The sequence below is a fragment of the Miniopterus natalensis genome, chromosome 1 (assembly GCF_054644295.1).
Source record: "Miniopterus natalensis isolate mMinNat1 chromosome 1, mMinNat1.hap1, whole genome shotgun sequence".
NCBI lineage: Eukaryota > Metazoa > Chordata > Mammalia > Chiroptera > Miniopteridae > Miniopterus > Miniopterus natalensis.
The window spans coordinates 88,095,949-88,111,275 of NC_142081.1; the positions used below are offsets into that span (position 1 = coordinate 88,095,949).

At 33.8% G+C, this 15,327-nt stretch overlaps 1 protein-coding gene across 3 annotated transcripts in view; it reads right to left on the reverse strand.

Annotated features, from left to right (window-relative positions):
* The window catches only part of EPC1 (enhancer of polycomb 1), a 97,990-nt gene that overhangs the window by 36,471 nt on the left and 46,192 nt on the right, over window positions 1-15,327 (reverse strand). For all 3 annotated transcript variants that reach the window (XM_016196312.2, XM_016196310.2, XM_016196311.2), the window contains exon 2: window positions 398-557. In XM_016196312.2, coding sequence (XP_016051798.1) covers window positions 398-497 — 100 coding nt within the window. In that variant the 5' untranslated portion in view covers window positions 498-557. The remainder of the gene's footprint in view (window positions 1-397; window positions 558-15,327) is intronic.

Below are 15,327 nucleotides of genomic sequence, written 5' to 3' on the forward strand. Positions count from 1 at the left end.
TAAAACCTAAAATATTTACTCTCTGAACCTTTACAGAAAGTTTGCTGACTCCTAACATTAAGTTCTTTAAGACTTATTAACATTGCAATTTCTGAACAATAAGAAAACCATTTCTGTATCTGAGGCATATTACTTATCCTATTTGTCTAAAGTAGTGTAAGATCTCATGTTGAGATGAAACTCTAAATCTAGGATAAAAATGTTATCTTTTTTGTCAGGCAGAAATCTCAAGTACAATTTTAAAAGTTGAAAACGGACTTCAATAAGGCTCATTTCATTAATCCTGGTCAATGAAATAGGTACTGAAAATGGCTTGAACAGATAAAAATCTGTCAAGAGTTACAGAGGAAAGATGATAAATACAGAAAATATAATTATTAAGAGAGTAGTTACTTACGCTGTATGTGAATGAGCTGCTTTGGCATTTTAAATTCCCCAGGATATATAGACTCATAGTAAGCAATATTACTTTCTGCCTCTGGGACAGGTATAACCATATTATCCCTCTTCTCGCCATACACTTGCTGTGCTGAAATAGCCCGTTGAAGATGGTGTTCCTAAAAAAAGAGGGAAAAATAGGTAAGTTTATGTATTTTTAAAAAAGCAAACGGGATGTATAGTGTTATGAAGAGGTTTCTGTTCATTTGTTTCTAAAATACAGGGATTTTAGTAGTCATTTGAAAGGATGTTGCTAAAAATTCAGTTAGTAGCAAAAATATTTTAAATAGAAACGAGATTTTATTAGACATATTGTGTATTTCTTTAAATTAGGAGAAAGTACTACACTGAAACTGAGAGAGTTAAATTATACAAAAGATTCCAAAAGTTGACTGTTACATAAAGTCTGCATTTTACAGAGGAAATTTCAAAGAAAAGGGTTAAAACATTGAACATGTATGAGCAAAGCAGGCTACGGAAAAAAATTTAATCGACTCTTATCTCTTATATAGTACTTTCATACAAATATTATGTTTTCAAAGAAGGATAGAGATTATCTCCATTTTTAGTTGATAAAATGGACACAGATTCAAGCCTGGTCTTTTGTCTGGAGTAATAACTTTTTTTTAAATGAATTTCCAGACCCCTTTTGAACAATAGTAGAGAAAGCACTGGAGTTGAAAGCATAGGCTCTGGAGTTTTGTGTCTCTTGGCAAGATACTTCAGTCTTCTAAATCTATTTCCTCCAGTAAGAGAAAAATAGAATCTACCTGATAGTGTTGGTTAGAGATATAAGAAAGGTAAATTTACGTAAAATGTTTAGTATGATGTCTGGTATGTAACAGTTGCTCAAAAGGAGCTTTGATTTAGTGACCACAAAGGATGATTTTGCCAGTTTGTGATACTACCAGCTGTCATAAAAGTATCAAGTTCTCATCCAGCCCTATAAGCACTGAATTTTGGTTAACATTTTATTAAATTTTAACTATTTTTCTTAAATACATAAAATATAACTTCAAGGATGAAAAACATTCCAACAGTATGAAAACAAAAAATTCCAGTCCTCATAAGTAGCCTCTGTTAAAGATAAGATATATGTTTATATATATATTTAAATTTACAGATAGGATTCTACTATGCAACATACAGAGCTTTATCCCTTGGCTCACTTGATATATTCTGGAGATCTTTCCATACTGACACTTCAATATTTGCAACAGCTGCACTGTATTGCACTATATCGATGCACAGGTTTCTAATGTAGTCCGTTCCGGAAGACTGTTCGAGTTCGGAAACGTTCGAAAGCCGAGGGATTAACAACAGCCAAGAACTAGGCCTCAGGCTCTTGCGCTCAGCGGAAGCCGCGTGGCATGTTCGACTTCCGAGGCGGGTTGGAAAACCTAAGCATTTACTTCCGGGTTTACGGCGTTCGTAAACTCAAATGTTCGTTAACGGAGGCGTTTGGAAACCGAAGTAGCACTGTACCATAATTTATTTAACTAAACACTGATAAGAAAAAAAGCCCCGGAAGCAACAGAAATGCCATTCCTTCTCCCCGAATGCTGCAGAAACCACTCCTGTACTATTATATACAAGACATTTTTGTGGATTTGTGAAAGCATCTACAGGACAATTTACAAATGGAAATGCTCAAAGGGTATATGAGGTTACAACAACATATATGCCTATCATTCCTTGTAGTAACTAAACATCCCTTTTGAATTTTAAAACCACCCATCTCATTTTAATTTTTTTACAATGCCATTTATGTTCTCCCCCCCAAAAAATGTTGCTGCTTTTTGCTCATTGTCAAAAGTTCTGCTTTTTTCTTGTTGATGTCTAAATACATGGATTATTTCCTTTTTAATATTAAGGAAATTAGCCCCATGTAGTAAGTTTTACAAATATTTTCCTGAAGTTTGACTTTTTGACTTTGTTTAGAGTATTTTTTCCACACAGGAAAGTTCTACCAGTCAAATTTACAAATCTTTTTCTTTAGGATTTTGTCAAGCCTAATAATAGGTATAAATTGTATTGTCACAAACTAGGGTGTATAAACAAATACTTTCTTTTTTATAACCCAATTTGATCTTTGATTCAGGCTGCCTAAGGGCTTCTGGGAGCTGGTAGAAACTAAGTGTGTAGGTGGACAGGAGGGTTGACCAATAGCTAATTGTATCCTCTTATACTTGGGTAGTTTGTTTTGTCTACTGGTCCCTACTGCCCACTGACACAGGGTGCTTCTGTGAAGCTCAGCTGGAAAGTCAGTCACATGCATACTCTTCTACTCTGATACCCTCAAGAGTCAAGAGAAAATTTTTTTTTACCCATGCCCCCCCATATATACATCAAAATCAAGGAAGGAGTGGGGAAGCAAGGCACGTTATTCTTGGTTTGCATTTTGTGCCTAATTTAGAATGCTCAATCTATTATTTCTTTGTGTAGGTGAGCATGTGAGAGAGATGATTGTTTAATTTTTTTTTTGTATAAGGATAGTGAGCACATAAATTTCATTCATAAAATCATCCACTTTCCTTAATGATTAAAAATGTCCCTTTATCATAGAATAAATTCCCCTTGCACTTAGGAGTATTTCCAAGCTCTTGTTTCCTACTCAGCTGTCTCCTATGCCAGTATTTAATGTGTTTTAAATGTAGAAACTGTAGTTTTATACTACATTTTATTATCATAATTCTTTGCCAGAACTTTCCTGGATATCTCATTTATTTTCCTAGATGAACTATAATAAAAATTATTTTCTAGTTGTGAAATAGGACCCCCAAAAGTTGATTTTTATAGGCAATACAGTATGGTGTTTAAGAACATAAACTTTATCATCAAGACTGCTCTGAACTTGAATGTTGGTGCCACAGTTTGCTAGCTCTATGACTCTGGGACCTGGAACAAGATATTTATCCCAGCCAAGTTTTATTATCTGTAAATGTACATTTGTGTACCTACCACATGGGACTGTGGTAAAGATAAAATGCCTGAGGATACTATATACCCAAAACATGGTAGCAAAGGTATACCTTTCCATATTAAGAAGATGAAGAGTTTTCTACATGCTTAATATTTCTAGTGTGAACAGTGTTCTGTAGAAAGATGTTTCCTTACGTTTATATCCATTTCCATAACTGTGGAATCAAATTTTTGTTTATCAATATTATAATGAATACTTACAGCTTTAAAAAAATCTTATTTGTGGTTTTTTTGTTTTATAAAACATTTCACACAATTTCTTCGTATCTTTAACAGTGAAGAAAATTATTTCCCCTTAATACATGGCATTTAGGGGTGAAGTGTCATGATATGTGCAACATACTTTCAAATGATTCAATCAAACAACATTTTCTTATGACAGAATAAAAAAATACTGCAAAACATTATAGAATCTAGACTGAGAGTATGTAGTAGTTCATTGTATGATTCTTTCACAGTTTTTCCTCTAAGTTTGAAAGTTTTCATAATGAAAAGTTAGATAAAGAATAGGAACCCAAGATGGGTCTAATAGACAACAGATATGGTTAAGTTCTTCTCTAAGTCTTAAAAATCATTCCTCAACAACTGGGGTGTAACTATAACCTCATGTATTCCCACTTATTTTCTCCCATGTATGTATGAGGATTCTAAGACAAGAAGACCAAACAGAGAAGGCTAGCGTGGCACAGTAAGTGATGGGGGAGAATGACAGGAGCCCCTGCATAGGAAGTTAGCACCAAATCATGCAGGGTCATGGGTCATGTTAAGGATTTGTTGATTTACTAAGAGCAATAGTGGCTGAAGGGCCACTAGCTGCTGTACAGAAAATGAACCATAGTCTATGTAATAGGATATATGTAGCCTTTAAATGGTTCAGAATAATATTTAATGATATGAGAAAGAGCCTCAACAATTTATTAAGTAAAAAAAAAAAAGATCTGAATATTGTATGTTTAGGATATTTGTGTTTTACCTTTTTAAAAAGAAAAAGGCACAACTGAACATATATAGAGAGAGAAAGAGAAAAGTCTAAAAGCAGATGTGCACATATATAATAACCCTTCTCTTTATAGTCCTTTTTTCCTTCTTTCCCTGCTTTATTTTTTCATAGCACTTATCATCCTCTGACATGTAATATAATTGGTTTGTTTACTATTGTCACCCCTTCCTCCCCATCCTATCCCCCCATCTCAATCTAAGCACCTATTTTGTTCACTGCTGAATAGCCACCCTAAAATAGAGCTGGGCACAAAACATGGTGCTTAAATATTTGTTGAATAAACAAATATGTATGTATGCATCTGTGTATGTACATGCATATGCACACACATGCATGCATGCACACACATACATAAAATTTTAAAGTGCATACACCAAAAAGTAAATAGATTATGTCCAGGTGGTACGATTTTGAAATGCTCTTCTGTAATTTTACTTCCTATGTTTTCTTTTTTTTTAAATCCTCATTCGAGGATATTTTTTCCATTGCTTTTCAGAGAGAGTGAGAGGGAGAGAGAGAAACATTGATGGGAGAGAGACACATAGATTGGCTGCCTCCGGGGACGGGGATCGAGTCTGCAACAGAAGTACATGCCCTTGGCTGGAATTAAAGCCAGGACTCTTCAGTCCGAGGGCAGACACTCTAATTACTAAGCCAAACCGGCCAGGGCTCCATGTTTTCTAAGATACTTTCTGACAAAAAAAAATCTGAATACATTTCACTAAATGATTTTCTAAAAAAATTATTTCTAAAAGACATAAATTATTTGCTTCAGTAAAGCTTTTCCCATTTAAGTCAGAAGCAATCTAGGAATCTATCAATAGATGAATGGATAAAGATGTGGTATATATTCACAATGGGATATTATTCAGCAATAAAAAAGAATGCAATCTTGCCAATTTGCAACAACATGTTAAGTGAAATAAGTCACACAGAGAAAGACAAATACTGTATGACTTCATTTATATGTGGATCTAAAAAACAAAGCAAACAAAAAACAAAACAAAACAGAAACAGATTTAGATACAGAGAATAAACTGATGGATGCCACGGGGAGGGGTTGAGTAAAAAGGGTGAAGGGAAATAAGAGGTATAAACTTTCATGGGGTTATAATGTACAGCACAGAGATACAATCAATAATATTGTAATAACTCTGTATGGGTATAGATGGTTACCAGACATATGGTGATCACCATTGTAAGGTATATAAATGTGGATCACTATGTTGTACACCTGAAACTAATATAATATTGTATATCAACTATACTTTAATAAAATAAATTTGAAAAGTAAATAAGCAAAAGAGTAAAACATCATACTTATAGCTTTTCAGGTAAAGGAAGTAGTTTTAAAACCCAAAACTATATACATCTATTTCTATGAAATAGAACATTAAATTATATGTTAAATTATAAGTGAAAATGAGATTTTTGCTTTGAGTAGGAAAATTCACAATGGTGAAGCCAAGTAACAAATGAAATAAATTACAATGAGCTCTGAATTTGGTTCAATAATTATTTACTAAATACCTTGACTAAATACTTAAGACGATCTAACTCTAAATTATAATTATATAAAAGTTAGATGTTTCCTAAAGATATGTCAATGAAATTTTAGAATAAATCAACTTGCAGCACTGAGTACACCAGCATTCCCAAACTGTGTTCACTGGAATACTTTATTTCAAATTATCAACAGATAGCCCAATAAAGCGTCTGACAATAAAAAAATAATAAAAAATAGTAGAAAATGCTGGATTCTAAACTTAGATTTTTCTACTTTAGAACTCCTCAGAGATTTTAACATGCTAATGTAAATTGTGGTTCTTCATGAGGGAGAACATAGCCATTCCAAACCTATGACCACAGAATCATTTCTTTCAGAAAATATCTATGGAGAACTTTTAAAATATATTTTGGGAAATACTGGTATAGAACAAAAACTAGAGATAACAAAGCAGAACATCCTGTTCATTAATTAACTTAGTCTATATTTATGGAATGCCAAATATGTGCCTGGCACTGGGAACAATGGTAAATAATATAGACGCAGTTCTTGACATTGCAGAGCTTACACTAAGGTAGAGGAGAGAGACACCAATAAAATAGTCCTAAAAATAAACTGTAAAGTGTGATAAGTGCTATAAAGGAAAAGTACAATGTATTAAAGGAAATATAAATAGGAAAGGGATTTCAAGGACAGTATCACTTTCACTACTGCAAAGTGACATTTAAGCTAAGATCTACAGGAATGGGAGCTAGTTAAAAGATTGTTTTAAGAACAGGGAATAAGCTATGTTGAAGACCACTTACTAGTTTGACACCCTGGTCTTTATATTATAGAATATTGATAATAATTAGGTTCAGTTGCAATTTAAGAGTTAATCACCAAAACACAATGAACAATTCCAATTTTTCATAAAATAAAAGAGGCATAAACTCTTGAATAAGTCTGATCTTACAGGAACAAAGTAAATAAATAATCTAAAGAATTCAATCTTATATATAATGGAATCAGATGAACCATAACTTATGATTAAACAAATAACTTTAAAAGCCTCTTGCACTGCAAGTAATTATAGACGTTTTCTATACATAGCAATATAAACAATAAAAAAGAGGATATAAAAAAGACTCAACAATGACCTTTAGAAAGTTCAGAGGCACACTTTCATGTCTCCATGAACCTTGCTATTGTGAAACTGGGCTCCAAAATCGTTCACTTTTGTTACTTCAGCCTGCCTAGTACATTGGAAAAGCATGAGCTTTAGAGACAAGAGACCCAAGAAAGAGCCTTAGTTTCCTCATGAGACCCCCAAGTCCAGCAACTCACTTTGCTACCAATTTTAAAAACTGCATTATATATATATATTTTTTCCTTACCCATCTTTCCCTCTCTTCTCTCCAGCAGTTAATGTTTACTCTTTTACTGTCCTCTTTGTTATTTTTGCTTGCCCTAGAAATACTTTGCGTTTTCAGGTGGCTTTTTATGGTCTTTGCTAAACACATGGGTAATTAATGTGAAAAGATTCATTGGCTCTAAACAGGGCATATCACTTAAATTTGAGAAGCCAGAAAACATTTTTACTGATTAAATAGCAGTGGCATTAGATATGTTAATACGTAGGCTGAAATATTTAGGGAAACATGCATTGATGCCTGCAATTTATTTTGAAATGTATATTAAAAAAAAGTAAGACGGATTGATGGATGGAGAGATGGATAGATGTGTGATAAATCAAGTAGACTCTAACTTGTGGGTATTTGGGTGGTCATGGTAAAAATTCCTTTTTTAATATATGTTTTTAAAAAATATTTTTTTATTGATTTTTTTAGAGATAGGAAAAAAGAGGGAGAGAGAGAGAAACAGTGATGCAAGTGAAACACTGATTAGCCCACAAGCCGGGCATGTACCCTGACAGGTACTTGAACAGGCAACCTTTTGATGCACGGGACAAAGTCCAACCAACGGAGCCACACTGGACAGAGCCATGGTAAAAATTCTTCAAATGCTACTATGTCTGAAAAGTTTCATAATAAAATATTGCAAAAGAAAACGGAATCTCTCCCCCTCTCAACCCCAGAACACTTACTCTCTACCCCTCCACCCTAATTTATTTTCCTCTATAACATTTACCACCTAACAGACTACTGAATTAATTGTTTATTTCTTGCCTGTCTCTTCTCACCAGAATATAAAATTCATGAAGGTAGGTATTTGTTTTTTTGCCTTACTTCAACCAGGTCTAGAATTGTATATAACACATACAAGCGTCCAAAAAAATATTTGCTGAATAAATGAGCCAGAATAGACTTCATAAAAAACTAAGATTAACTTTCAGAAAAGGAAAGAAAAATTAAGACCTGAAGACATTTTGTTTTCATATTTAAAATACTCAGGGTAAATAGTTAAAATAGTTGAAGGATAAAATATTTGACAAGAACAATTCAATACTTCTTTTCTTGAATAAGCGGTAAAAGATCCTAAGACTATTACCCTCTACCGCTCTCCTCCTACGTAGAGCTCAGTACTGCTAAGGTACAGGTAAAACAGTCCAGTCTTGTTATTTCTCTTCGGTGTGAAATATTCGTCAGTTTAGTACTTTTCTTACAAAATATTCAGGGCTTATAGTTACTGAGTAGCAAGGTCAAAGGCAGCCCTAGGAAAAATTGAGTTTAATTTTGCTCCTTGCCTTTCTCATATTCCTTATTTGTACCCCTTACATCCCTTTGGACTTGGGTTGTTTGTGTTGTACTTATTAAGAGCCTACTTGCCTAGTGTGATGTTTGGCAATATGAAGGAAAAGGGACCAAAATTAGTTTCTTTCTACTCATAAAACTCAATCTCACTGGAATGTTTCCCTAAAATTATATTTAATAAGGCTCAAAAAGCTTTTATTTTTGGTTACAATCTTTATACTGATGATTTCTTTACCTCCCTCCAATGCACTCTTGAGAGCTAGGAATCTGTCATTACTTCATATCTTTTAATTCACGCAGTCAAATAAAATTCAAAGCATGTTTCTCAGGGGTTTTTGTTTTTGTTTTTGTGGTTAACACCCTAAATAAAGCAAAAGCATTGACTACACTGACTATCTAATTTAAACTTGTCTAAAACAAAACATGTTTAGATAATCTAATACAAACAAAAGCTGTACCAGGACTTATCCTTAGCCCCTGTACCACCACTCTTGCGCTTTCATCCACTATCATGGATTTAATTACCATTTGTATGCTGATGACAGGATTCAAAAAATCTTAATTTCAAGCCCAGATTTCTGCTGAACTCTAGGCACATTTATAAAAAGACCTCTTACTATATATTCCACAGACATATCTCTCATAACATTATTTCCATCCGCTGACTCTCCAAATCTCTTCCTCCTGTTTTACCTATTTCAGTGAATTAAACAATCATATACCCAATCATCAAAGCCAGAAAACTTGATTTTTCCAGCTCCCTCTTGCTTTTTACTTCCCCATTTCCAAATTAGGCACCAGATCCTCTAGATTTCTCATTCATTTCCTATCTAGAAATTATTCAGTGAATTTTTCATCCCATTGTCATAGTTCAGGCACCAACTAGCCACCTTACCTCTAGTAGTACACTATTCTCAAATTCCCTTCTAGTTACTGCCAGTGATCTTTCTAAAAGAATTTGATCACGCCACTGTCATGCTTAATTCTTGGCTCTCTATTGCCTTTGTGATGAAATTCAAACTTCTTCGCATGGAAAGCAAGGTCTTTCATGATCTAGCTCTACCTAATTCTTCCAGTCCAACATCTTACCACCTTCTACCCTGAATTTCACACTCTGGCCACAGAACTTTCTATAACTATTGGTGATGCTTCCTGTATTTAAGTCTATAATCATACAAACCTCTGTATTATTTATAATTCTACTAAGATATCTACCCCCTTTTAGAAAGTCTTTCCCAATTATACCACTATCACAATAGTACCACAGAAAACAGGAAGGGGCGATTTTAAAAAATGTCTATTTCATAAAGATTCAATTAAAATCCTTATAAAATTGAGAACCGAGCAAGTCAGAATCCAGAAAAAAAAAATTCCTGATGGGGTTTTCACTCCTAAACTACCTGTCTCATACATACCAGAGGGGGCAGAGCACGACGGGCAGGGAAGAACACCAAAAATAAGAACAACTTCTATAATTAGATATTTTTAAAAGGCATTCATCTTGGTTAAAATATTAATCTATTTGGAAGAAATGACTTTGTGAAGTCCCTTTCAGCTTTGGGTTATAAAGCTTTAACAACTTCACTTAGGCTTTATTATTATGCGTATTAATTCATCTTTCCAGAATTAAAATAATAATAGCTAACATGTACTGAGCATTTACCACATGCCAGGCTTGAGCTTCACAAATCTTATTTAAAGCTTACAATACCATTCCACACACACGTAGAAAAAGAGGTGGCAACTACCATCCCTATTTCACAGATCAGTAAACTTGCCTAGGTTCATTCATAGCTGAATTCAAACCCAGCTATGAGTATGAGCTCTAAACAACTTCACTATATTGACTCTCAAAAAGATGTAGATTCCTCACAGATGGCTCATTAGTTGCAAGGAAAAACTATTAACTATACAGTGGAGAAACTGGACCACACCTTGACTGGTGATTAAAATTAACATTACTAATGAGGGACAGATAGATGTGCCTCCAGATGTGATGCCATGAGAATACAACATCTCTTCTGTAATATTCTAGCTGGGAATGCAAAACCTGAATCTAACTGAGAAAACATCAGACAAACCCCAAATGGTATCGCTGTTTAAAAAAAAAAAAAAAAAATCAAAGGGACTGCGATCTTAAGAAATGTCGACATCATAAAAGATTAAACCCTCACTGAAATGTTTAGGGTGATGACACAGGCAACTTATTCTCAAATGGTTTGGGAAAAATACAAGTGTGGAGGAATGACAGAAAGTGTGTGAAAAACATCATAAAGCCAATGGGGCAAAATGTTAATAACAGGTATATATGGGTGTACTACTCCTTTTCTTAACTTTTCGTTAAGTTTGAAATTATTTTCAAATAATAGCTTTTTTTTAAAGCTAAAAGCAAAAGGAAACTTAAGAACAAGTAGACTGTAAGGAAGAGATACAAGTACTTCTTCCAGAATTGCTGCCAAGAAACTGCATAATCTTCATAAGTCAGTTAGTTTCCAGCTCTTAATTTCCCAATCTAAACTAGGTAGTCTCAAGACTACTGTCCTCTGAATAGTAGTTGTAGGGATATCATTAGGTGTTATATGAGGAGTTCTGTGATTAAATAATTTTGGGAAATGCACAGACATGGATAAACAATATTGAATAGTTTCTTTACAGAAGAATCCTCATAGATTTTACATAGCCAAAATGCACCATGATTTTCCAAATGAGTAATATAGAAGTCAACCTTTTCTTATTATTCATTGACCACTGTTAGTGTGATTTATCTGAATTTTTTGTGGGACCAAGTCTTTACTTTTCAGTATTAAAAAGTATGGTAAGCATTAAAGTTGTAATGTTAAACTGTGGTATACAAAATCCATTGTCTTCTACACTAATAGAGAGTTTATCAATTTTGGGAAACAACTTATTGACTCTATTTAACTCATACTGAGGTATCTTTTACTAAGTTCATTTTTAAAAAGGGGAACTGTATTTAAATATGCAATCTCTGACAAAATACAGATTAGGGGTTGGCAAACCATGGTCTTAGGGCAAATTCTGCCCACCACCTGTTTTTTGTAAGTAGTTTTATTAGTACATAGTCACATTCATTCATTTGCATATTGTCCATGGCTGCTTTTGCCCTATAACAAGAGTTAAATAGTTGTGACACAGATTGTAAAGCCTGCTAAGCCCAAAATATTTACTATCTGTGTCTTTACAAAAAATTTACAGACTCTTGATATATAGTTATTTATGCTGAGATTCAGCAGTCTGGTTGTGGTAAGGTGGACCATTGGCAGACACTAAAGCATGCTTTACTATTTATATGGTGGAAATGACAGAGAGAAGAAGGAAGTAAATTATTAAGTACAAATTTTAATCACTCTGTTCAGACCCTAACAGACACAATCTGCATTCTGAAGATGTATTACTATGCCTGTTTTACAGCAAAAGTGAAGCTCAGTAAGATTAAGTCACTTGCCCTAAGTAGGATTTGGACTGAGGTCTGACTCCTCATGGTCTTTCTACTATAGCTTAATTCTTCCTCCCTACTTCTTTTGCTTTTCCAATGTATGGCTGAGTTCTGATTGGTACTCAGGGGAGAATTCAGAATACTGAGAGAAGCAGAAGGGACTTGAAACAGCTATAAAGAGATGAGCAACAGCATTGTGGTTACAAGGATCACTGGGAAGATACAACCAGATAAATCAAGGGAAGTAACAGCCGATTTCCTTTTTTTTTTTTTTTTAATAGAATTCTCATTAGAGTGCTTTACTGGATTAGAGCTCATAAACCTTATCTGCTGGTAATACCCAGGCACACTGGATATGAAGGATGAAGCTGAGGAGAGATTAAGTGACGTGAAAGCCAAGACCAGGTACATGTTTCCCTGTGTAACTACTCTTAATCAAGTATCATCCCTACATGTATAGAGGTTCACAGTAAAGGGTAAAGTATGTTTTTCTTTAATAAGTATTGTTTTATCTTGCTGAATGGACAATAGAAAAATATTAAAATTTGTTACTTCTTGCCCTGGACTTCCAACACTATATTGTATCTTTATCAAATGTGGAAACAAAATAATCTTTTTACAGAAATAACTAGCAACATCAGTTTTCCTCCAAGAAGGAAATCAAGAAATCAGCTTTTAATTAAAAAAAAATAATTATGAAGGAACTCACTTGTCTTTACAAGTACTTTATTTAGGTACTATTATATATATATAACCTACCGTAAAGGAAGTCAAGGATACTAACTGATTTACCACCTTAGAGAGATAAGGGCCTATGTGATGAACTAAGAAGGCTGAAACAACTCACTCAAATTCACTCTCCCTTTATTTAAAGTAACTAACACAGTAGTGAATGAAAATAAATCATATTTCATAATTTCAAATCATTCTAATTAATTCAATGTTATTTGGTGCTACGAATTTTCTTGTATATAAAACATACTGTACAGAAATAAAATTTGACTTTATTAGAATACTCTGTATTCAATAGGAAGACATATACAAGGTATATTATTTAACAGCACACATTCTGGTGTCAGAACCCTGGATTGGAATCCCAATTCTGCCGTTTATTAATTGTGATTTAATTCCTCTAAACATCAATATCCTTATTAGTAAAATGAGGTAACTGCCATAGGATAAAATGAGATAAGAAATGCAGGTAAAACTCTCAGCACACACTTATTAGCACTTCATATATAAATAATGAAACCAATTGAACCTTTTTTCCTTATTAATAATGGGCAGAAAATGCTACCTAATTTACAAGGTTGCACCGAGCAAAAGTGAAGTTATACCAAAAAGCACTGGTCCATTAATAGAAATTGCTTTACTGTAGCTATATATGAATCAATAAATCAATATTAAAACTAATTCCAAATTTACCCTGTGTTTTCCTAAAAGGTATTTTTTCTCCTACTAATCCTATAAAAGCCGACATTTTATTATTATTATTATTTTTAATTAATTTATTTTTTCTAATATATCTTTATTGATTTCAGAGAGAGGAAGGGAGAGGGAGAGAGATAGAAACATCAATGATGAGAGAATCATTGATTGACTGCAGCCCGCAACCCGGGCATGTTCCCTGACCAGGAATCGAACCCCAATCACTTGGATCCTAGGTCAATGCTCAACTGCTGAGCCACGTCCGGCTGAGCAAGCCGACATTTTAAACCTCCAATTAATTTTTGTTGGCAGACCGACACTATTAACAAAATAATCCTAACCTCTGAAGATAATCAAATCTCACTATAGAACTTAAGAAGAAGTCTACCATAACAAATTCAGGCACCATACTATAGCCAGTCACCTTTTCAGCTTTTACAAGAGAATGAGATCTCTACACACTTTAAAAAGTACAAAACAAACGAACAAAAAGTACAAAAAATGTATCGCAGTCATAAAGAAGCCTTGTTCTCCCAGCTTTCCTAAACAAGTTAAATTAATGGCAGTAATTCATTTCAAAGCTTATACCACACACTTCATTCCAATAGGTAGAGATAACTCACTAGACAAATGTAAAACTTTTAAAGCTACCTGAAGTAGGTCTGGTAGATGAGAGAAAAATGCCTTTGGGAAGGGAAAATTGGTTGCAAAACTTGAACAACAAATATACCTACAACACTTTCAGGTCTAATCCTAACACATTTAAATTATTCTCTCTTTAGTTGACATTTATAGACATAAGAGAAAGGAAATTATAGCCCTTCTTACAAAGGTCTTTAGGCTCATAAGTCAACTCAATAAAGCTTCCAGATAATATTTAAGTTTCTTATAAAAATGTTAAGCAAACTACGCTAAAAGTTTGTATCGTCTCAGGAGATGCATTAAATTTGGTAAGAATGAAAGGATGATTCTTCTACACCTAAACAAGAATAAGTAATGTACTTAATAAAGATCTCATTTCAAAGCAGCAAACTGTGGCAGGCAATGACAGTCAATTCTTTTCTTTTTTTAACCCTATAAAGGCAAATTAACTTTCCAGTAATAAATGGTAGCAGAGGATTGGTATTATACCTGTACCTCATTAGGAACTAACTTACTTCAATCTGATCATAACGACCAAAACATGCCTTCTACTAAGTAACTGAGATATTTACCTTTTTATTATAATATGAATAAATCATGTTCAGAATGCAAAACTTACTTCTTACAGTGAAGGACAGATCAAAGGCCTTAAGCTTGGAAGATATAAAACACAGACTACTGAAGTTATACCTCTTATCTGTCTTCACAAATGTCCTCTAAAAATGAGAGGACAGTTAGCACACTGCTCAAATGCAAGGAGTTGTAGAATTTAATCTACAATAAATACCCTTTTCCTCATCTTCTTTCCCTAATACACAAAGATGAATATTGAAAGTCTAATAGTCTTTGATTCTGTTCATCAAATTATTTCTGACTGTATTCAGGCACGCAGTACAATTGTGCTTTTCTGGCCCTCCTGTGGCTGGCTGGTGGCACAAGGTGGCATTTCTGGCCAATGAGCTGTGAGTCAAAGCCTCTTATGTCACTTCTGGACCAGAGTATTTAATTGCTGGTAAATGATGTGAAATCCTTCAAAGTGCTCCTTCTACCTGTCACCATGTTTGAGAGGTTGACTGCTGCATCAGCCTGTTTCCCCAGCTGAACCATGGAAAAAATATGACATTAACAAGAAATAAACTTTTGAAGTTGTTTTTTTGTTTTTGTTTTTAATATATCTTTA